General features: G+C 44.6%; 1 protein-coding gene across 2 annotated transcripts in view; it reads right to left on the reverse strand.

The window, feature by feature from the left end:
- Positions 1-23,335, reverse strand: part of SLC38A10 (solute carrier family 38 member 10) — an 80,272-nt gene extending 56,937 nt beyond the window's left edge. The window contains exons 1-5 of one of the 2 annotated variants that reach the window (XM_083427355.1): positions 22,838-23,335; positions 13,475-13,592; positions 6,477-6,522; positions 3,685-3,778; positions 2,016-2,159 (exon numbers count right to left, since the gene is read on the reverse strand). In XM_083427355.1, the coding sequence (XP_083283481.1) occupies positions 2,016-2,159; positions 3,685-3,778; positions 6,477-6,522; positions 13,475-13,592; positions 22,838-22,942 (507 nt within the window). In that variant the 5' untranslated portion in view covers positions 22,943-23,335. The remainder of the gene's footprint in view (positions 1-2,015; positions 2,160-3,684; positions 3,779-6,476; positions 6,523-13,474; positions 13,593-22,837) is intronic. The other variant, XM_083427354.1, reaches the window with a different exon arrangement.
- Between the last annotated feature and the right edge of the window lie 124 nt (positions 23,336-23,459).

The following is a 23,459-nucleotide window of genomic DNA, read 5'->3' on the forward strand; positions in this document are numbered from 1 at the left end:
CACAATTTGAATAAGTTTTCTGTCTCTGGCTTCTGTAGTGCATCTTGTACATAGCTCTCTCAATTTTGGGATTATTAATATAAGATTTAGAACATAGAATGGTTTTTTAGTGTTTTGTGTGCCGCTTATGTGCTGCTTACTTTATACTGGTCTACTACACATAGAAAGGGTGGCAAAAAAACTGAGACTTACTCTCCACCGATTCTGCCGTCAAACGGATGCTTTGTACGCTACTCAAACTTTTCACTGACATCCCATCCCTTTCCCATATTCAGGACAAACTCCTGGCCTCACCTTTAAAGTTCTCTGAGGCTTTGTCCCATGGTATCTTTTGGATCCCCTTTCCTGCCCTACCCTTCTTGTAATCTTCAGCTCCTCCAGCTCTATCATCCTCAGCCTCCAAAACATCTTCTGCTCTCTAACACGACTCATCTATTCTCCTTAGCTGTCCCTCTGTGTGTGGAACTCCTTCCTGAGACATGTGCCATCTCTCTTTCCTCCTTCGGAATCGTTCTTTTCTATAAGGGCTTTTGTTTAACCCCTTTAGTCCTCATTTCCAGTTCCAAATTTAAGTATGTACAATCTGTATTTGTCACATTTACCCCTTGTTATCCTGGCCTCTCTCCCTGCTTTGGTTGTCTTTCTTCACGGTTTCAGAAGGTAAGCTCCATGAAGGAAGGGACCTCTCTCCGTATGTGTGTGAGATATATGTGTGTAAATAGAGATAAATACACACTCATGCATGCACACTTACGAAACTTTGTAAAGCACCATGTGAAGTAGCACTGGTGTATGCTAGGGGTCAGCAAACTTTTTCAGCAGGGGGCCGGTCCACTGTCCCTCAGACCTTGTGGTGGGCCGGACTATATTTTTTTTGGGGGGGGGAATAAATGTAAAAAACACCAGGCAGGCCCCACAAATAACCCAGAGATGCATTTTAAATAAAAGGACACATTCTACTTATGTAAAAACATGGACCATCCGTGAGCCAGCTTTAGAAGGCAATTGAGCCAGATCCGGCCCCTGGGCCTTAGTTTGCCTACCCATAGTGTATGCATTATGTTTATTGCAACAGTTCAGGAATATTTTTGCATCTTTACATGAACATCACCAGCTTTGTTACATGGTACCCAGGGATGGGGGACCAGTGGCCTTGCGGATGGAGTTGGGACTCCAGCTCCCATAAGTCCCAGCCGGTTTGGCCAATGGTTGGGAATGATGGAAGCTTGAGTCCAGCAGAATCTAGAGGGCCACAAGCTCCCCACCTCGCCACCAAACTAGCCGCTTTCATTCAGCATCTTAAAGAGTTTGCACAACTTTATATGCTATTTCTAGAATGTGGCCTAAGAAGACATGTTTTTATCTCCCAAATAGAAGCACTGTGGCTGGAAAGTTTGTGGGGGGAAGTGAGAAAAACCTAGGACCACCATTAGATGTGAGGTGGGTATAGAGGCCGAGGCAGAATGCTTGTTTCAGGAGAATTTGACAACTGGCTCAGGGCATGAGGGCCTGCCAAACCCTCAACAAGCGAACCCTGATAATATACACTCTGTGAGAGAAAGCGAGGAAATTAATCAAGGGATTCTTCTGCAATCTGTGTGGCCTAAGAGCCCATAGTGCAGTGTGGTATATAAAATGTGCTGAATCGCTAGAAGCTGGGGACGTGGCATGATCTCCCTGGAAAAATGTGTAGCATTAAGTAGTATATAGAAGACACATTCCCAAGTCTGTGGCCACATAGGACAGCAAGCGGCCTCTCTGTTACGGGTAATGGTCGCCTTCTACCCAGCAGTGCCAGTAACATTAAATACAGAAAGCCTTTCAAATCGAAACCCCGAGCCTATGAGCTCCTGCCAACAGGCAGACCTGGCATCCATTTGAATGTCCTCCGAGAGCCCACCCACGAGGAAAGCTTGGGACACCGTGGAACTTGAAATTTGTATTGCGGTTTCCCTAAGATGAATTAACCACCAGCCACGGAGGAAAACAAAAGCCTCCCAGTCATTAATACTGACCACAAACATAAACACCGTGTAGAAGATCAGAGCCATGGCACTGAAGGACTGTATGGAAGCCATCATGTTCCTCTGGAGACTCAGCGGGAGCACGATGCAGAGGGAGATGATGAAGAGCAGGACAATCCGGAACCAGCCGCTCACCTGGAAGATGAGGAAGAGTTGCAATGAGAACATCCAAATGATCTATAGGGGAATGGGGCAGCTGCCCAGCAAATTATATATAAGCCATGCATACATAAACACAACATATACACACACAATATAAGACACAGAAAGACTGAATGCCTTCCCCACCCACAATACACCAAGATTAAGATTCACTCCGAAAGCAAAGAAAAGGAAACGCCGGCTTGCTAGGAAAAGCGGCTTCCCACAGGGCGTTCTGTGATTAACTTACATAGTCACTTGGTGCCACTGTTGCTCTACGAAGCTCTTAGCGAGCCCCGTTTTAAAAGCGAAAGCTTGTTGGCTGTTTTAAATGGTAATCCGAACGCAACCTATTTGAATATCTTTTATGTACTTCCAGCAAATAAAATGAAAACTAACCTTGCTGCAGAAAGGGGGAGGCGGGGTGTGTGTGTGTGGAAATGAAGGAAGAGATGGAAGTCTTGGAAATTCTGACCCAGAAAATTAACCGGCAGCTTTTTGGTATTTATTGTAGCGGGAGGTTTGGAAATGCCTAGAAATATTTAATACCTAATTTGGCTTTGCTTATGACGCATCTTTTAAACTTCTCGGCTCCTTAATCAGAGATTAACTACATCAGGCCGGAGCAGATAAAAACCGTGCCAAAACACTACTGAATGTCCATTTAGCTTTTCTGGCCTGCCCCTGCCCCTAGGGATTGTTCTCTGGTCCCTATTTCCCCAAGGGGAATTCAACTGTTCCTTTGTCGAAAAGGCAAACAGCAGATATGCTATCAGTGCTTGCACTTTCTTGACCCGGTTTGCCAGGGAATTCACAATCCAGTTGTGTATCCCTTTTTGGAGCTTTGAGATTAACAAACAAACCGGGTACATCCTAAGGCGTACACTATAGCCCTGAAGTATTGTTCGGTTCTCCAAAGTGCTGGATCCCCCAGGTCTGCCACAGACTTCCCCTACGGTCCTTTAGCATTGCTATCTCCTGGTTTTTTGTCGACAGCATCAGTGTAACAGGTCCAGCTCTGCCTAGTCTTGCTTCACATCACTACCAAGTCAAAACACTTCACAAACAAGATGAGAAAATCAAAACAGTACAACAATGGGGATGGGTGGGTGCAAACACCTAAGTCCATTCTACTGGAGTCCATGGACTAATGCAATAAATGTTTCTGGATCTGAACATAAGTGTAGCTACTATATAAACAGAAAGAGATAGTCTTACTACTAAACTAAAGGAAACACGCAGGAAACCGAACACTTGCAGAATATCCATTTGGGGCTGACCCTTGGACTTATATGTGGGAGTTAAGTTTGCTTTGGATCAGGCTGTTATGGGACAAAGTGCTATGTGGCTTCAGCGCTTGCTACTAACTTTGAAAACAGCAGGCTGGAGAGATGCTTGGATGCATCACAACAATACTGTGCAGGCAGGATGCATTCAAAAGCAAAAACTTACGCAGAACAACAGGAAAGGGGAAATGTTCTGAATTGCTGGTGATAAGGTCAATACGAAGCAAGCTTACCTGGAGCCCGAACAACCGGGCAAAGAAGTTGGATCCCAAGTCTCCAATAACAACGTAGAAAGCGATGCAGGTTCCTAGCATCAGTCCAATCATACTGCAAGAGCACAAAAATGGGCAGGTCACTCCAAAGCAGAGTGTTCCCTTGGAATGCAGCCCTTATTACATGCCAGGTATGTGCTAACGGCTGCATTCCAGATGCGATCAGCACTCAAACACCGTGAACAGTAACATCATCCACTACTGATGCCCTAGACACCTTTGCTGTGAATTTCCCACCACCTCACTAAAAAGACAGCTTTAGAAGAAGCATTGATTCTGTATATCAGGTGCCTGAGCTTCATGCTCCTTAACGCAGGCAGTGAGCAAACACAAAACGACAGAAATATGGTTGACACCAACTTCTAATCCAAACGAAGACCTCCACATCTGCTATCACCAGAGGCGCAGTCTAAGAAAGGCAGCCTAGGGGCGAACTAGGCTTGTAAAGTGAAACAAGCAGCCGCTGAGACACGATGGGACTCCAGATGGGCCAAATTTATTAGTGAGCCATAATAGTGCCATGTTTCGGAATGCACTGACATTACTGCTAGCAGTCTACGTAGTAAAAACAGACCTACCTGCACATATAGCATGATCCTAATGGTGAGTATTGCTCTAAAGAACCCAACAAAGTCACAGAGGATCTTACATGTAAGGCACATGGTCTAGAGCACATTGCCGAAGCTGCTTCCCTAACTTTTCATAAGCTCCAAATTAAACGCTTCCTAAAACCAGTCTCACGTGGCACATTTTGATTAGTAGCGCAGGTGAAGCCCGAACAGTCCCATTTCACACTTTGTGCATAATGGCAAACTTTTCTCCACCGGAAGAGAATGGAGAATTTGCAGGTCGACATTTCAAAAAGCATGCACGCTTTTCTTTTGTGCAGCTGCTTTCATGTCACGCAACTGTTTTATGAAATAATGTCAGGCTACGGGAAGGGCCATAGTGGAGGTGCGGGGCGTCGGCTTTATGAGACACTAATAAAGGAGACACCTTAGCAGCGATACAACTCGAGGAGGTTAAAGCCTCCAGGTGCATGCATGTTAATTTAACTGCCTTTCCAGAGCCAGGAATGGAACCTCTACTTTGGGAATGTGCTTTAAAAGGAGCTATTATTCACTTACACACTTTCAGAGGGTGTGAGCGAGTGTCGGGGATGGGAGGAACCAAGCTAGAAGCCCCACTCTCCACAGAGTGGGCTGGGCTTCACCCCCTTCCTGAGGAGGTTGGGCGTTTTAATTAAGTGATCATCCTGGGAACCCGTGCCCTGTTCCCTTTCTCAGCAGCACGGACCGCTTCCCCTCCCATTTCCGATCGTATAACATCCCCACAGCAATTACAGAGATTGCTCACATAGAAAAGCAATGGCAAACGAAGCGCTGAGAATATTTTTAGTCACCTCTCAAAGCAGTTTAGCAGCTGGGAATAAGGAAGACAGCCAGGATCACATGACTGTCCAGCACGCCAACGGATTCCCACTTTGAGAACCTCCATCATAAAAAGCAACTTGGTGATGCCACTAGCGCTCAAATTACAGCCTGATCTATCTGCAGAGCCCCTCTTTTTACTGCGTTAGGGACACACGTCCACAGTTGCAGGAGAAGACAAGTCAGAAGGCTTCCCTAGGTTTCTCTTCCACAGCTTAAACTCTGGGGCAAACCAAGCCTAAAGATGTAGTGGAGCAACATCTATCTTTATAGGAGAAAAGTTTTGGTTAGATGCAGCAAAGACCTCTGAACAATGACAGCAGCATCGTGTCATTATTATTGTTAGCTAATTTGCTAATATGATCTAGTGACATCCTGGCTCTACCGAGGGGATACAATCACAGGCAGGATAAAAAGCCATGCCTACTGAATAATGGACAAGTCTCTGCACAGACCAAAGCCGGAGAGTTGAGCAGCTCTCCCCTGTGTGAAAAGCCAAGTCATCGTATGTGATTCGTAATGGGGTGAGCAGCCCAACCCCCCTAACAAAGCAAATGGACCCCATCACCTCCAGCTTGAAAATGCTGGGACTGCAACACCAAGCCGTTTACTCCAGCCACCTTAACTAATAAAATCTGCGGGAGTTGGAAGCAAAATTATAACGGATACTTCTAATTCTGTAGGGTCTCGCCCACAATAATGCGAGGAAACAGCTGTCTGTATACATACCATGTTGTTGTTGAAATGGCCAATTGCGTATTCAGATGGATTTAAATTACTTTTATCCAACAGGAGCACTGCAACGTTTTGCTCAAAGCTTAAAATGTGCACAACACCCTTCCCACTTTTCTGCCTAAATAATTATGGCAGTCATCCGGATCTTAGGCAATAAGTACCTATTGATGGCGAATCCAGAATTCCGGGAAGATGTTTGAGAAGAGAAATCTGTGCTTAGAAATGCCCATCCCAGGTACAGTGGTGGGACATTTGTGGCCCTCCAGCTGTTGGGCTCCCGATTCCCACCAGCCTCAGCCAGCCTGGCCAATTTTCAGGGATGATGGGAACTGGAAGTTCAGCAACATCTGGAGGGGAAGAAGATTCTTCACCCCTGTCCTACAGGTTGGACCAATATGAGCAAATACTGTCAAGTTCCCTAAGAGAGAGGCTGGAATTAGCCAAGAGAACCAGAAAAAAACCCAAAGGTCCAAAACAATAAATGGAACACCAGGTTTGAAGGGATCAGAACTGATAATTTAAACTATATATAGATAATTTCAAAGACTGGAATTTTGAAGAGGGGAGTGGGGCAAAAAAGAAAGTTACCTGGTTTCCACAAGCATTTTCCCAAGTTTTCCATAGGCATGGAAGGCTAGAAAGAAAAGGGGGAGGAAAACACACACATCACCGTCACAATTATTCAAACATATGTTCAAAACGTGGCATTTTTTTTTAAAGGAACAACAGCCACCAGAGGCTATTCAAGAGGCAGGGCTTTGCTAGTTTTGTATTTCAGAGTTAGTTTTCTTCTACCCCACCGCCACTCTGGGACTGCCCCCCACCCCACGCCTTGGCATACCATTCACAAATCAGAAGCCACATAAAAACAAATTTGGGGGGAAGATTCAAAGCAGGTTCTTCCCTCCCTCCCCCCTCCACCCACAAAAAAAAAACTCAACAGCACTAAATAGGAGTTACACATGGCAACTATTAGAAGAAGAAAGTCAGAGCGGAAAAAGAAAATATGTGAGCATGAGAGACTGTGTGGCAAAAAGTTACTGCAGTGCAAAATTTCAATCAAGTCCCCATTTTTATTCCTTCCTTCTCCATTATGACTGAACCACTTTGTGCCGCTGACGGGAGGATTGAGATGGTGCCCAGAATGTGCAGCCACCCTGAGAATATCCATGATTCACAACCCACACCAAAGGGATTTGACCAAGAGATTTCTTTTTCATTTCATACACTGGTCACCGCTCGCAGCACAAAGCAACCGGCATCCTTGAAATCACCGTTCCTCTGGAAAGCTCAGCTTGTATTTTCAAAAGGCGTTTTACTATGGGGATAAGAGGGAAATTGCCACCTCCGGTTCTGAGGGAGAGAACCTTTTTTAACCTGGGCCTCTTACTAATGCCACACATTCATGTGAAATGTTTACAGAAGGCAACAGGGCTTTCAGCCCCTCGGCTCGCACAATGTGCATGTTTTCTTGGTGAAATCTGCACATACAAAAACAGCAAAGAAAAAAGAAAATAAAAAAGGATCAGCCGCCCAAGCGCAAGGATGTAATAAAATAAGGGATAAGGACAACAGAAAGGGGAATAAGGACAACAGAAAGGGCGTATCCTTCTCCAATGGAAGGCTCAAAGATAATGCCGCCTTAGAAATAGATTGATTGATTGATTGTTTTTTAAAGCAGATTTTCAATTAAAATGGATCAATTAAACAACAGACTTGGGATCCATCTGTTGAGTCAAGCAACTGCGGAATGAAACTACCCCCTTCAGGCTCAAGATACCTCAGTGGTGGGGAAGGAGGGGGAAAACGGTTCCCTCAAATTTCTTTCAAAAGCTCCCTTTGAAGCAAGCCCAACCTAGCTACAAGAGACAGGTTGCTTGGCTGGCTCCAACTACCTGGATCTAAGAGCAGGAAGTTTGGTTACCAAGGTGTTCTCCTTTTTACTTTGGGCTGCTGTTAACTGCTCTAATTTCACAGCCCACATCCTCTGGCCAGGTCTGAGGAAAGTGCTTGCGGTTTTTTCTTTTCTGCCTACAGAATCAGAGTTGGAAGGGACTCCAAGGATAATTTAGTCCAGCCCCCTGCAATGCAGGAATCTTATGTCCAATGTGGGGCTCGAACCCACAACCCTGAGATTAAGAGTCTCGTGCTCTACTGACTGAGCTACCCTTAAGAATCCCGGTAAGAAATTGTGCCCAACTACCGCCAAAGAACTGGCAGAGGCAGCCCACAATAGGAACTCTTGCTTGACGAGCATTAGAGAACAGGCCTTAAAACAACTGCAAAACACAGACTGAGGATTACTGGATCAAAATGCCGGCTCAGTCATTCACTCAGCAGAGGGTTTTGAAAAAGTCACGCTCACTCAGAGTTGGTCCATGCACTACCTGAGCTGACCAATATATGGGGAAAAATGCTTGCAAAAGCGGTCCATTTACATGCTGAGTGCAGACATCCTTGCACAAGACTGCAGTGGCTACTTCTGTGAAAACAGATTTCTTGTTTCCAGCACACCCCTTTTACAGAAGGAGCCACTGAGATCTTCCACAGGCACTGCTTACATGAGAAGGCCACTGGTGGGAGGAGTTATTTATAACTCACTTTCCCACCGGTATACGGGAATAAATGGCTTATTTTGCCGGGAAAAGAAAAATAGATACCTGGGCTTAAGCTTTATGCAATAAAGCAGGCTGAAAATTTAAGTTTGCAAATGAATCCCATTCATCTATGCGCAGGCAGGACCATCAGCATTTCATATTTTAATCTGGCATGTCATCAGTGTCAGAAGTGTCAGAAGACAACTGACTATGTACCGGCAGGGGTAAAAAGCGCCCCCCCCCATAGCAAAGCAAACCCAAACAGTAGGGGGTTGGGGGAGGTGGAGAATGAGTCAGTGGAAAAGTGGAGCGCTTTGTAAACAGAAGGATTCTGTCAAACACTGAACTTTTGTGCCCGTGTAGAAGGAAAAGTGACATTGAAGAGAACCGTCTTGCGATTTTGCATTAGGCCTCTTAGGTGGATTCTAGTTAATTAGGGTTAAAATTAAGGTGTGCACCTGGGAGCGAAGGGAAAGCTAGCGGAAAGCGAAATAACCTCATTACGTTATAATAGATGGTATATAACACCAGTAAAATTGGGTAAAATGTATAAAGTGTGTAATAAATGTTGGAAGTGTAAGGAGACAGAAGGAACATTTTGCCATATGTGGTGGGAATGTAAGAAGGTAAAAAGCTTCTGGGAGATGATCTATAATGAGTTAAAGAAAATGTTGAAATATACTTTTGTTAAAAAACCAGAAGCTTTCTTAATGGGAATACTGGATAATGAAATTAGTAAAAAAGATGTGAAATTAGTTTTGTATGCAGTAACAGCAACCAGAATTTTGCTGGCACAGAAATGGAAACAGGAAGAGATGACCACGAAAGAAGAATGGAGGATGAAACTGATGGAATACGCAGAAATGGACAGATTGATGGGGAGAATTAGGAACCAACGTGACCAGAGATTCTCTGAGGACTGGAAGAAATTTACAGAGTATATCAAAAATTTCTGTGATGAGCAAATAACGTTTGTTGGCTTTCAAGAAGCTCTGTGAAATTACTGTTAGAAATATTGTTTAAAAAATATGATGTGATTAAGAGTATCTGAGTGCAATATAATATTGGGAAATGTGAGACGAAGATAAAAAAAAACGGAAAATTATCAGACAAGCTGAGGGAAGTTCTGGAAAAAAGGGTTTAAATTAAAAATGGATGTATAACTTTGTAAAAAAAAATTGATGGAAAATCTAATAAAAAATATTTTTTTAAAAAAGAAATAACCTCATTACGTTATATATTATTGTTATGCAGTCCTTTAGTATACAAAGGACTTGACAATCCTTATTACATTCCTCCTCAATAAAAAGGTCATTATTCTCACCTTACAAATGAGGAATGAAGGCTGAGACAAGTAACTTGCCCAAGGCCATTTAATAAATCCATTGCAGAGCCAGAATCTGGATTTGGGCCCTCTAGATCCAAGACCAGATGTTCTATCTACCAAATCAAACCAGCTCTCTAATTTATATAATGATAGATACGGAAATGTTTCAAGACTGATATCAGTTCCTGTATGACTGAGGTATAGGCCTAAGATATTAAACTATCAGTGTCTTTGGGTGTTCTAAAATGAGGCAATGAGTAGATGTTTTAGATTTCCTATGTTGAGACAGATTATTAAACAGGTATCAGATAAATTAAACCTATAAATATGTATGCAGCTAAACTGCAGTCAGGATCCAAATGGGAGATTCTCCACTTTCCACAGTGAGCATGTCAACCATTTATGAACAGCCAGTCCCTCTCTCTAGTCTAATTAAACAGATGAAAAATAAATAAATCTGGGTCTTGGCTGAAGGATAGGGCTCAAGTGATGGAATGCTTTCCCATAATTCCATATAAAATATTCCCTTCATGCAGAAAACTAGAACATCAGGGGTAAAGGTTCTAGCTAGCTCTATGCCAGTTTTCTACACAGAGGGAATTATTTTTCTGTATGGAATTCAGTCAGATGCGCTTGCAAGACAAACAAACTGACCTCAGCTTCCGTCTACCACAGGTCTCATCCATATCTGAATGTTTATGAAAATGAAACCAGAGCATTATAGTGCACACAGCATTCTTACAGAGAACACGTGAGACCCAGTATACCTTCATAAACATTAAGTATGTAGACAAAATGGCTTTCAGCCAAGATCCTGTAGTAGTTAGAACAACAATCAAGTGTCCACCCAGTACCCTCATTCAGGAGTTGGGATTACATCTCCTCTCTTAACTTTGCAAACTTTGCAGATATCCAAATTCTTGTGCAATGTCTCAGTAGCCCAACAACCAATAGAGAATAGCAGTGGATGAAATATTTTTACCTATAGTCTTGTGTATTTAAATATTTAACCCTGCCTAACTCAAAGGCATCAAGCAGATATTAGTGTATTTCCCAATTTATTACTACTACATAATACTGGGGTAGGAGTGTACCAGAATACAGAATACTACAGTCATGTATAGTATTATTCCCAATATGTAATAAAGCTTTTTTATATACAGTGGTACCTCGGAAGTCGAACGGAATCCGTTCCAGAAGTCTGTTCGACTTCCAAAATGGTCGGAAACCAAGACGAGCCGCGTTGGACGTTCGGGTTCCAAAAAACGTTTGCAAACTGGATCACTCACTTCTGGGTCTGCAGTGTTTGGGAGCCAAAACATTTGAGTTGCAAGGCACTCGTCAACCAAGGTATAACTGTGTGAGTGAGTGTGTGTGTGTATTGTTTGTAGACACTTCAGAGCACACTTGAGAACAGTAAGCTTATTCATTATCATTACAAATTTAAAACAAGGTTTTAAATAAAATTTAAATATAAAGCAAATCCCTTTTGTGGAGGGGCAGCAGAGCCAAGAGCTGTCCTCCCAGCACCAGCATCCCTGAAGCCTACATAGATGGGGCACAACGAGACCAAGTGAGGCAGTGCTTATGTCCTTTCCGTGGAATTACTTCTACCATCTACATCAAGAAAATAAACAATTCTGAGTGAAAAGCATTAGCTCCTTTGGTTTAAACGATCCTATCAAAGCCCGAGAAAAATTATAGCCACAAACAACAGTATATAATTTAAAAACAGCGACAACATTGCTGCTTCGTTTCTCAGAGACAAATGCTATTGATTTGCCGGACTTGACAGACATCTAGAGTTCCTCCGCCCACCCCGTCTCTCGCTCCCAAACAACATTTAGAGGTGTTTATTCCTATTGTTCCTCTGCCACTTTGGCTTTTGTAGCCAAGGCTTTGAATGCTCTTCCGGAAGACACTGCTTAGATTAAGTTGATTTGTAAAACTTTCCTGCGTCCCTCAAAGCTGCCAAAGCCTCCCACAGAATCGGCATGGGCTCTGCCAGGATCTCTTGCAGCTGGACCGGTGTAGAAGAAAGCCAGCGACAAAGGCTGCTGTGTGTAGCTGCTCAACCTTGATGCATTAGGATGACTGTGGCGGCGGTGGCCCAGCCTTCCCCGGGGCAGAGGATGCCTTTTTCCCAGGCACTCTCCCTTGCTCTGGGCTGATGGCATCTCTCCCAGGGCAAAGGCGGGCAGAAAAGGGAAGCCATTTCTTTCCGCAGCAATCTTTGTGTGCCAAAAAGTTTGGAAGCATTTACTAGCCCTTCTGTGTATCTAAGCTGCTTAGGTTTTTGGGTTGTTGTTGTGTTTTTTTTTTGAAAGGGAAGGGAACCTCTTCTTCCTGGGAGACACTCCAAGGTGAAGAGGACTCTCTGTATTCAGGCAAAGTAGGAGGAGTGTACAAAGACTTATTGTAACACAGAAGGGGGAAATCAAGGACTGCGGGCATCTGGCGAGAGGGAGAAAGAGCTATGTCTGACTCCCTGTTCCCTTCGCCTCCTTAACCCTACCCTGCCAAAAGAGATAGAGAGAGAGAGAGCAGTTATAATAAAGCATATCTTTTGTAGAAAGGCTTTAACCTTCAGGACTACACGAGTTTTCTAATTTCTGTTGTTACCAATAGACATATTTTGCAGTGGCTGTGCTGTGCAGCTAAATGAAGGAGCCTCAGGCAACAGAGGAACTGAGGGTATCCATCTGTCAACAGTCACTAAGGAGACTGCACATTTCTTTAAATCCTTTGCAGGCAGGGAGACCAGCCAATTCCCCACTCTGACTCCCCAAGAGGCAACTCAGGAAACGCAAGATGGGGTTATGGCTGTGGGAGGGCAGAAAACAGCATGTCCTGCCATGAGAGTCTTTCACCTCTGCCACCCCGAGGGACAAATCCCACCTCTGCAAGAGGCAAACTTAGAATGGGGTATGGCAGAGTTTCTGTTCCTGGAGCAGCCGCTTTTAAGAAAGCCCAAGAGGGGCTATTCTACCCAGCTTTGTTTTCCAACAAGACGACACATACCAATCAGAAAGGCTTAAATCCTCAGCCTTCTCCGAGCATCTCCTCCCCCACCCAAATCCTTGGGAATCGGAGGAGAGGTCAAAAATAGATGGAGATCCTGGCGCCAAGGCACAGCAGACAAGCTATGAGGAAGAGGGCTGGCGAGCCTTGCCAGAAACCCACACATGAATCTTGCAGATGTTTCGGTTTTCTTGGCTGCTTAGAACTTTGTACACTGTTTCCCCTGACCTCCCCGTTGTGCTGCCGCAAGCACACGATCCAAGGAGCCCACAGTCCATGCCAGGCTTTCTACTGGCAGAACCCAATGTCCTCGGCAGCATGCTGGGCAGGGAAAGTGAGTGGTTTTTGGGAAGAGACCAATAACTTATTCCAGAGACACCCGTCATGCCAGCTCTCTCCCTTAAGAGCACACGTTTGCACCATTATCTTCCTGGATTGTGCAGTCAAAGCAGTTCGGCGTCATCTTCGAAGAGTTAAACGTTTCTGCTACCAGCTGCTATTACAGAAAGGAGGAGAGAAACAAGCCTACCCTGGAATACTGTGAATAATTCAGCTGCAACAGTATGAGTGCCGTAAATTAGGAAGATGGGAGTAAAAAGCAAGGCATAAAATCACCCTTGCCCCCAGTAGACCTTGCTCACCTAGTCCAGGATAGGTCCTGCGTTTGCTGAGATTGGCCGATTTCACTAGGAACATACAGGATTGATGAGTCATCCAGGAGCAGAAAATAAGCAGCAGAGCTCCCAGAAAGATGCCACACTAGAAAGGAGGAAATAAAAGCGCTGGGTGAATAATAAGCACTCTCCACCACCCCCTCCTCTCCAACCCCCACCCACCCTACAACTCTTATTTCATGCATTCTTATTGCTGTCCCATAGCACCTAGAGGCTGCCTGGGATGTTTGCAGCCACACACTAGTCTGTTAAGGGAGATCCCCTGCCTCTGAACAGCAGTCAGCCAAAATGTGACGTACGAGTTCAATTTTATTCACACACACAGTTTATGGCAGAAGACATAGAGCAGCCACCTGTTTACTAAATGGCTCGGTTGCAGCACCTCCTTGCCTGGAAAAGGAAACCAGAGCAATTTATGGAAGGGAACAAGACTACATGCCCTGCTGTTGTGACATTTTCTGGGCATATTCCAGAACAGTGATCTGTCTCAAGCTCCTACCAGATTCATGTTAAACAAGTTAGCATGCTGTTGATCCAGGAGTTTGAACTCCTCTGCAGAGGTGTTACTGGCTGTACTACCCACTTACAGCGCAAACATAAATTACCCTGTTAGCTACCTGTCCCGGAAAGCATTGTGCTGGCTGGCTCCCTCTCTGTACGTATTTGTAGAGGAAGCAAGCGGAAGGAGCTCAGAGAAAGGAGGGGGAGAGAGAGGACATGAATGGCTGAGCATTTATTGAAAACAATGCATGACTCCGCAGGAACAAGTGGTGCTAAACTTTCATCACAGCTGCTATTTGTTCTGAGTTGTAGCTTTGGAGTTGCTGGCAACTGTGGGCATAACAAACCAATGTCCTGCTCTGAGAAGCCTTAAAACGTAAATAGCGGCAAAGGGCTACTTTCTCAAGGGAAGGCTTATTGACATCAGTTGGCAGCTGTGAGGTTGGACCAACCAACAAGAACCCCAGAGCCTTCCCAAGGTCTCTCAAAAACACTGCCACAGGTCAATTGTTTTGTGTGTGTGTGTGTGTGTCCCCACAAAATAAAGGAAGTCATTGCCATTTCCAGGATTCGGTGGAAGCAGGTGAAACAGGATAAGCAAGCCCTTGTCTCCCAGGGCCTGCTGAAACAAAGGCTACACACAGACCTTTCTGGGCAGAAGTTATACTGGAGTTAGTATCCTACTACTGTGATTTTCCATCAGGTCATTCGTGCAACCAAGTACCACAATCTATTAGCAGCATCTGTTAACAAGCGCTGCCGTGCATTGGGGAAAGCATCTGTGACCAGATGTTCATGTGCATAACCACATATCATTTGGTGGTAAGCACTTTTACAACCACAAAGACTTAATTACTACCAGCAGTTCCTAACTCCCGTTAAGTCCAGCACTGAAAAATCAACTATGCCTCCGAGTGTCCGATGACCGACACCTGCGTCTCTTTTACCAGCAGGGGCATCTGTCTATGTGGCTCAAAACTGACGCAAGCACTATGAAGTGCCACTAGCAACACCAGTCTTAAAAGTACAACCTCTGATATATCTTAGGAAGAAAAGGCCTGTGCCCCTTAAGGAGGAGATGTGGACACGCCTAACAGCTCTTCTACTACCCGTCTCGCCTTCCCCTATATATATTTTCTCTCTTCCTAAGGTCCTTAACGTATTGCAACATGGCCACAGTTCCTTACACAGCGGTGCATTTATTTCCTATGCACTTTTTGGCTGGTTTAAGATCTATTATATTGGCATCGCTTCTTAGGCTCATCAGACCCTGCTTACACTTGCACCTTTGCCTATTTCTACCTTGCTCATTCATTTTAATCTGAGGAATTTGTAGGTAAGAGTGGGAAATGGAATTGTAAGGGAGCTTTATTATTTCTAAATTGCAAAAAGTTCACAACAAAGCACAAGGTTTATTTAAAGGGGGGGGGCCTACAGAAGGCTCTGGGATGGTTACATTATTAGACTGAAGGACTAAGTCACCTCTTGGGGCATTCAGACCATGATCATGCCAGAAGTTTTTATCTTTTCCTCCCCTGTAGGGAGAGAAACCCATGAATACAATGAATGTAAGAAGAAAGGCACAGACATTCATTGCAAAGAAGCATACTCTCAGGCTATCACTTGCCTTCAGACATTATATACAACATGCCGCATATTCACAGATACTGGGAATGTCAAAAATCTGGTAAACAGTCTATTTCTCAGTCAGTCCAGGGTTAAAGCCGAAGATGGCAGCTGCTATTTTCAACTGACAACTCAGCTGCTATTTTCTGATCAAAGAACCATGTTTATTATTTGACTAGTCAAATATTCCAGCAAGAGTACCCTGATGCAGATCTCTCTGCAAGAGAAAAATATAACGACATCATTGGTACCATCTGTTAACAGACCTACTTAAATGACTCAAGTGTTTTGCTTTGCTATATGCTAATGCCATCTGTTGGGAAAAAGATGGAACTAACCAACAGCTAAACATCTTGATTGATTGGAACCTTCTGATGCAAAGGTTTGGAGGGTTTGGAATCTCTTCCAAAAGTTACTTGAAAAAGTAATATCAGGTTATCAATTTGCTTAGCAGCTTAGGAAAGACATTCAGCAAGTTTAGTCTCTGGTCACAAAAGGCTTGTGTTCTAAAACTATGCATACTTACTTAGGAGCGAATCCCATTAAACTAAGTAGGACTTGCTTTCGAGTATCAGCACACAGAGGATGGTGCTGATATTCTTCCATTTTTCTAAACATAACTTACTCTGTTCTATATTGTTCCATATCAAAATCTGACTTTATGTAGGGATCATGAATCATAAGCCAACAAGAGACTGCTGAAACTGCTAAGGATCTTTTTTTTAAAAAGCCTGTGGGTTCTTGTTAGCATATGCAGACTTCCAGACTTCACAAAAGAAAGGGATAACTTTCTTGCCATTCATAGCTTAACAAGTTAAAGGTAAAGGTAAAGGACTTCTGACAGTCTGTAAGTCCAGCAACAGGAGCTCACCCCAGTGTCACACACTTAACAAGTTTGAATAAAATCCTATGTAGCTTCAGTATTAAATTGGGCAGGATTCACCTAATAAGTCACGGCAACTGAAGCCCTGTGCAAAGACTTGCACTTGATCAATAGCGCTTCCCCCACCTTTGCACTCTCCACACAAAATTGGCTGCAGGGGGTCAGAACCATGACCAAACCAGTGCACTGGGTGGAGTAGTGAGAGGATTGTTCCTCCTGGCAAGCCAAAATGCTTGTCCTGATGGAACCAGGAGCGAGATGTCAAATTCCTCCTATTATTTTTCTGTTTTATTTCAGAATCGTTTTTAGCCTAATTGACATTCAAATAATTCTAGAAAAACAGATCAAATTAAATTGAGAGCCAGTGTGGTGTAGTGGTTAAGAGCGGTAGTCTCGTAATCTGGGGAACCGGGTTCGCGTCTCTGCTCCTCCACATGCAGCTGCTGGGTGACCTTGGGCCAGTCACACTTCCGTGAAGTCTCTCAGCCCCACTCACCTCACAGAGTGTTTGTTGTGGGGGAGGGAGGGAAAGGAAAATGTTAGCTGCTTTGAGACTCCTTAGGGTAATAATAAAGTGGAATATCAAATCCAAACTCTTCTTCTTCTTCTTCTTCTAAATTAAATATATATCTGTTATTGTAAAACCTGGGCAAAAATACAGATTTTAGCTTTGTACTAAGGCAGACATGTCCAAAGTCCGCTTTGGGGGCCTAATCTGGTCCGCCATTTAATCCTGCCCCTGTGACACCTTATTTCCTACAAAAACCTTAACTCTTTGAAAAAAGTTTGCACACCACTGTACTAAGGAGTGTCAAACGAATCAGTGCCTGGCATATCTCAGGGGTGGGGGTGGGGATTCCATAACTGGAACACCACCACAAGGAAGGCCCTATTCCATGTCATCATATGATGCATCACCTCCAAGGGTGGGACAGGAAGGGTCTTCCCCCCCACCCATCCCCAGATCTAAGGGCATGTTCTGTTCAGACACCAGGACCACAAGCCATCAAGGACTTTATAGGTCAATACCAGCACCTGAAATTCAGCCCAGAAACTCACAAGCAGCCAAGTTAAGATATTTTAGCACCAGTGATTCCAGCTGGTTGCCCTAGTCAAAATTCTCACTGCCACTGTCATGACCTGCACTTATTGAAGTTTCCAAACTGTCTTTAGGGCAGCTCCATCCTCTGCAGTACACTGTAAAGCTGACCATTTTATATTGCAGGTACAAAATCAAGCAACTTTGAGTGGAGAGCAAGATTGAAAGTTTAGAGAACAAAAATAGCTCCGAAAGTGCAATGGGAACACCACAGAAGATAAATAAAACATAACTTTAAGAACTGCTGTCTGAGCCTGCTTTTTTCCACCTCTCCTCCCAGCCCTTTTTCCTTGTGTGTCATGTCTTCTATACTGCAATGCGCTTTACTTGTGGGCTGCCTTTGGAAGCATTTCGGAAGCTTCAATTAGTGCAGAATGTGGCTGCCTGACTGTTGTCAGGTTTGGGGCAAACAGTTCATATAACATCAGTTCTATTGCAGCTATACTGGTTGCCTGTACACTTCTGAGCCCAGTTCAGGACCTCAGTGTCTTCTGCAAAACCTCTCCCAATATGAAAAACCTACCTTGACCCTTAGATCTTATTCTCATACCCTTCTCTGTTGGAGGAACTGGACATGGAAGAAGGGGTTATTCATGAGCACAAATCACCCCATGCATGAGATAAGTCAACAGGTTCAAGGTCATCCAAGCCAGTTGCTATGGCAATGGCCCAGTGCCATCTATATAAGTGAGCAGGACACATCAGCTCATGAGTCAGTCAGTGGGTCTCTTGTGTGTCAGGGTCAGTCTTAGAAGTGAGTTGGAATCTGTGTTACATCTTGAATTGCTGGAGCAACAGAAATACTTTATACTCACATGTATCTGTACCTGTATTTGTATCTGCAAAGCCTACAGGCTGTATGTATATACCAATATCGGGAACTGCTTTACTGAAGCCTGATCTTCTGCAGCAGTAAACTATTTTGGATCTTAAGATGCCTGTGAATGGTGACTGGAACTGGGGGAAGCTTCCACTATGTGGGTATCTCACCTCAGATTCCCAACATTCTCCAGGTCCCACCTCTGAGAGACTTTGGGATGATGATGACAAAGGATGGGGCCTTTTCAGTTGTGGCTCCCCATCTGTGGAATGCTCTTCCCAGCAAGATCCACCTGGCACCTTCACTGACATCTTTCCAATGCCCAAAAAAACCTTAGCTCTCAAACCTAACTTTTGATAGACTGCAATAATATGGTCTGTATTAGTGTGCTGCCAAAGCTTCCTGTGGCTATTATTTTGTGTGTGTGTGTGTGTGCGCGCGCGCACATTTTAATGGTAGATGTTTTGTATGATTTTTCTTTTACTGGTACAATATATCTATGGGTGAAATTCAATGTACCACCAAGTGGGTGGAACAAAGTCCATCCATGCAACAGTACTTTCTCCCTTCTCCTCCCACCAGGCACTCCTTAAACCTGTTCTGGATTTTCCCACCGACCTCCAGATCAGATTTAGAAGATGTGGGCAAGGGAGGGAAGTCCTGTTCTGCAAGCAGACCACATTCCACACATGCAACAGCTTAGCTGAATCCCATTCTATGTTTATCACAGAATCACAGACTTGTACAGTTGGAAGGCACCACTAGGGTCATCTAGTTCAACCCCCTGCAATGCAGGAATCTCTCACCCAACGTGGCACTTGAACCTACAACCCTGAGATTAAGAGCCTCAGGCTCTACTGAGCCATTGGAGACTTCAGGGTAACAAGCAACTAACAAGCCTAATTGTGACCCCAGCAAAAATGGGGCAATAATTATCTAGCTGTCAAATTTTATAAGCTGCTCTGAGGGCCTCTTTGGCTAAAGGACTGGGTAAAAATGCTCTGCATAAATAAATAGCTATCAAATAAAGCAAACACCACCCAAGGTTAATCTAATTCAGAAGCCAACCACCGATGGTTATTTGCCAACATGCTGCACGCCCTAGGTGGGTGGATCATCAGAAAGCTGGCTGGCAAGAGATATTGGGATCAAAATAATACGGAAAGCTATGGGGAAGGTATCCAACTTCCAGAGAAAGAAGGTGAGATTATAGGTAGATCCCAAATATAAAACTCCATTCAAGGTTTTTCTTAAAGAAGTCTGGAAGTCATTCACAGAGGCATGATCAGACTGGATTCTGTGAACAAAACCTAAATGGACAAATTGTAGAACTCTTTGTACTTGTAAAGAGAGCTGCAGACCATTACCTTGCAAATGGCAGGTGTAAAACCTGAACAGCCAACACCAGCTGTGCCTTTCCAATTCAGAAACAGAACTTAGTCTTAACAGGAAAACTGAGCATTCAGCGTCTTAGGAACTCTGACAAAAGCTCGAGGGGAAGGGACCACTTCGATGCCACTGAGACTGTATACCACAATTACAGGCTGTTCTGAAAGTTCAGAGGATCTCAACCAATACGCCTTAGTTCTAGTTAGAACAACAGTGCTATACACCTGTGAGTTGTGGTGTATGGAATCTCCCGGTTCAGAGGCGAATACCACTGAACACCAGTTGCCAGGGAACAACGAAAAGGAAAGGGACACTACCATTATGTCCTCCTTGTGTGCATCCCAAAGGCACCTAGTTGCCCATCGTGGGAAGCGGGATGCTAGAGAAGATGGACCTCTGGTCTAAGTAAGGCAGCATGACTCTTCTTATGTCTTTGTCTACTGGGACAATTAGGAAGTTCACACCTGTGTGATACACCCAATATACAATATACACCCAAACCACGCAAAAGCTTTATTTAAAGAGTGCAAGGAGCAGAAGTTGGTGACAGTTGCATATGCAGTGCACATGCAACTGTGAGGCCGATTACTCTCACCAGTTAAAGGGTACAGTGTGGTATATAGGGATGGTGTCTCATCCAGGACTCAACAGGCAGAGCATGGAACTTATTACTGGGGGGGGGAGGGAGAGCCACAACCTGCCTATCAGACTGTCCAATGAGGAGGATTCAAACTCAAAAGTAACTGGAACAATAAGCAAAACAACAGTAGGCACAACCAATGCAGGCAATAAAAGATACAGAAGAATGAGTCCAGGAACTCAGGAAGACCTGATTGCCACTTCCACATGTAAGGCAGCAGCAAAAGTCCTAACCCTGCTACCCCAACTACCTGAGAGACAACCTCAACCCACATCCCTGAGACCTGGCAGGAGAAGGGGGAGATCAGAAACAAGGGCTACCATGCAGGGATGCAGGATGGCTTTAATAGGGAGTGGGTGAAGTGGCTTTCCTGCCACTCTTCAACACAGGAACTATTTGAACACCTACGTTCCTCAATTCTGTGACATTTTTGCGCCTGCCAAACAAGTTATACATGTGCGGAAAAACTTCAGTACAATGTCCAACATTGCTTTACTCATGGACATGGTTCCAAGCGACTTACGGACACAAGAGAAATACTAAACCCAATTGCAATAAACACAATCAATAAAAACTTAAACAAAATGCATCTATACAAATAAAAGATAGGTCTTAAAGATCCTGCCCCATTAAAAGAGGCCACAAATAACCCTTCAAATTAAGGGCCAAAAGTCCATGTGAGAAGGATATTTTTTGTCTGGCACCAAAAAATAAAGATAGCACCAGGTGAGCCTCCATAGGGAAAGCATTCCATACATGGAGAGCCACCACTGCAAAGGTCCACCTGAAATACACAAGATAGACAAGGCAAGGGAACTATTATGCAAAAGTTAAAATAACTTTAGATTTGCCATGATGAGAAAAGCTCTCTCAGACATAGCTCTGCTAATAGTGAACTCATTTTGAGTCTATCTTTAAGTAGGCAAAACAGCACCATCCACACACAAGAGGGAGAAAACAGAAGAACTGGGGAATGCCAATGATTGTAGAAGTACAAAAATATTTGTCAAAGAAAACCTAAGAGAGGGGAAACCCCATAATAACCCTATAAGGACTGAGGATACTCAGTGGGCAGAAAAACAGGGGGCGGGGGGAGAGAGAGAGAGAGAGAGAAACAGAGACAGAAAGAGAAAACAACAACAAAAAGAATGGAGTACAGTATGAAGGAAGGCAGCATGTCTGGCTGGCACCCTGAACAGGAGGTCACCACACTGCAACATTTTGTTACATGTCTCATTTTGTATTCTTTCTGAAATCTATATTGTGGGATAGATGTCTTGCAGATGAAGAATACAGTGGTACCTCGGGTTACATATGCTTCAGGTTACAGACTCCGCTAACCCAGAAATAGTACCTCAGGTTAAGAACTCTGCTTCAGGATGAGAACAGAAATTGTGCTGTGGCGGCGTGGCAGCAGCGGGAGGTCCCATTAGCTAAAGTGGTGCTTCAGGTTAAGAACAGTTTCAGGTTAAGAACGGACTTCTGGAACGAATTAAGTACTTAACCCAAGGTACCACTGTAACAGGATTTTTTATAAGCAAACTAAGAATAAATAGGCTAAACCACAAGTGTTGTCCTAAACAGTCTGCAAAGTACCCCTCTTGTGTCAGTACTCAGCAAGCGTTAACAAAACATGGTCACTCAGGCCATAAAACTTAACCTGCATGTTATAAACTACCTTCTACAATACAGTATAAACAACCATCAACAATACAGTACAGTATAAGGCAAACAACTGATCCGAACTCATCTAAAACTGGCTTTTCTCAACAATAAGTGCAAGCCTGTAACTATCAAGGCAAGTGAGAATAAGGGGAAAGATGAATGGGAATGGAAAGTTAGGTTCAGTTAGCAGAAAGCAATTTTTAAATGAAATTAGTAAGTAAAACGTGAGAACATAAGCAAAAAAAAGGTGGGGCAGAGTGATTAGCATAAAAGGAAGGAGGACAGAAAGTGAGTGCGAGGACTAAGTGAAAGAGCAACTTTCCCTCTTAGGCAAAAAGCCAACAAAATCAGGTGAAGTCGCTTTGCTTGGTGTGGCAGCAGAACCACCTGTAGGATTCCCAGCTTTATTTCTGGCTGAGCTCTTCTGCCTTTCCGAGAGACTGACTGCAGACAGATATTCACAGGGTGCAGCTTTCCCCACAGAAGACAACCCCCTGAGCATCTGCCTGCCACGTGCAGATTCCTTGCCACGAGGACATTTAGGAACTCCCTGAGCACGGGGGTGGGAGTGGGGTCGGGGATCAGAAAGACTGCCCCCAATCCCCATAGATCCATAATCAAGAATCCACTACAGTCAGTTAGGGGAAGCGGGGCAGAGAGAGCCAAAGGAGAAAAGGAGCAGAATTTGGCGCAAACCCGGGACTAACCTGTCGAAAGCAGAAGGGCATCGTTAGCACGCTGACCCCAACAATGCTGTTCACAATATTCATGATCAGGCCCCAGTTGGAACCAGAGGAAGGGGAGGAAGCCATGCTCGGTGGAGGGCAGGGAGGGAGAGGGACCGTTCTTGGAGGGTGGGCGGTGAGGACTGACAGCTCTGTTTCAACTCAAAGGGGGCGGGGTTGCCGGGGACAGACGTGGCGTGGGAAGAACCAAGGTGTGGAGGGTAGTGGGGGGGGGAAGGGAGGGACACTCCAGGGAGTCAAGTTCTTCCCCCTTCCTCTCCCCAGAACCCGGCTCCGGCTTCACGCGTCGCACACACTTCCTCGTTTCCCCTGCTCTGTTGGCGCTTCCGGGATGCAAAAGAAAGGGGGAGGGGGAAAAAGAATGCAAGAAACCACAGAGGGCGAGAGGCCTAGAGCGGCACAAACACGGAAAGAGGGCAAAACTCCTTTTTGAACCGCTCTGACCGGCCCCGGAGGATTGGTCGTGGACGGGGCGGGGCATGAGGCCGGGGTTGCCATGGAAACCACTCCGCGTGACGCCGAGGATCTTGCTGTACGGCCGCGGTGGTTGGCTGGTTTCGGTGCCCCTCCGGAGCAGCCCGGC

Source organism: Podarcis tiliguerta, assembly GCF_965153285.1.
Source record: "Podarcis tiliguerta genome assembly, chromosome: 2".
NCBI lineage: Eukaryota > Metazoa > Chordata > Lepidosauria > Squamata > Lacertidae > Podarcis > Podarcis tiliguerta.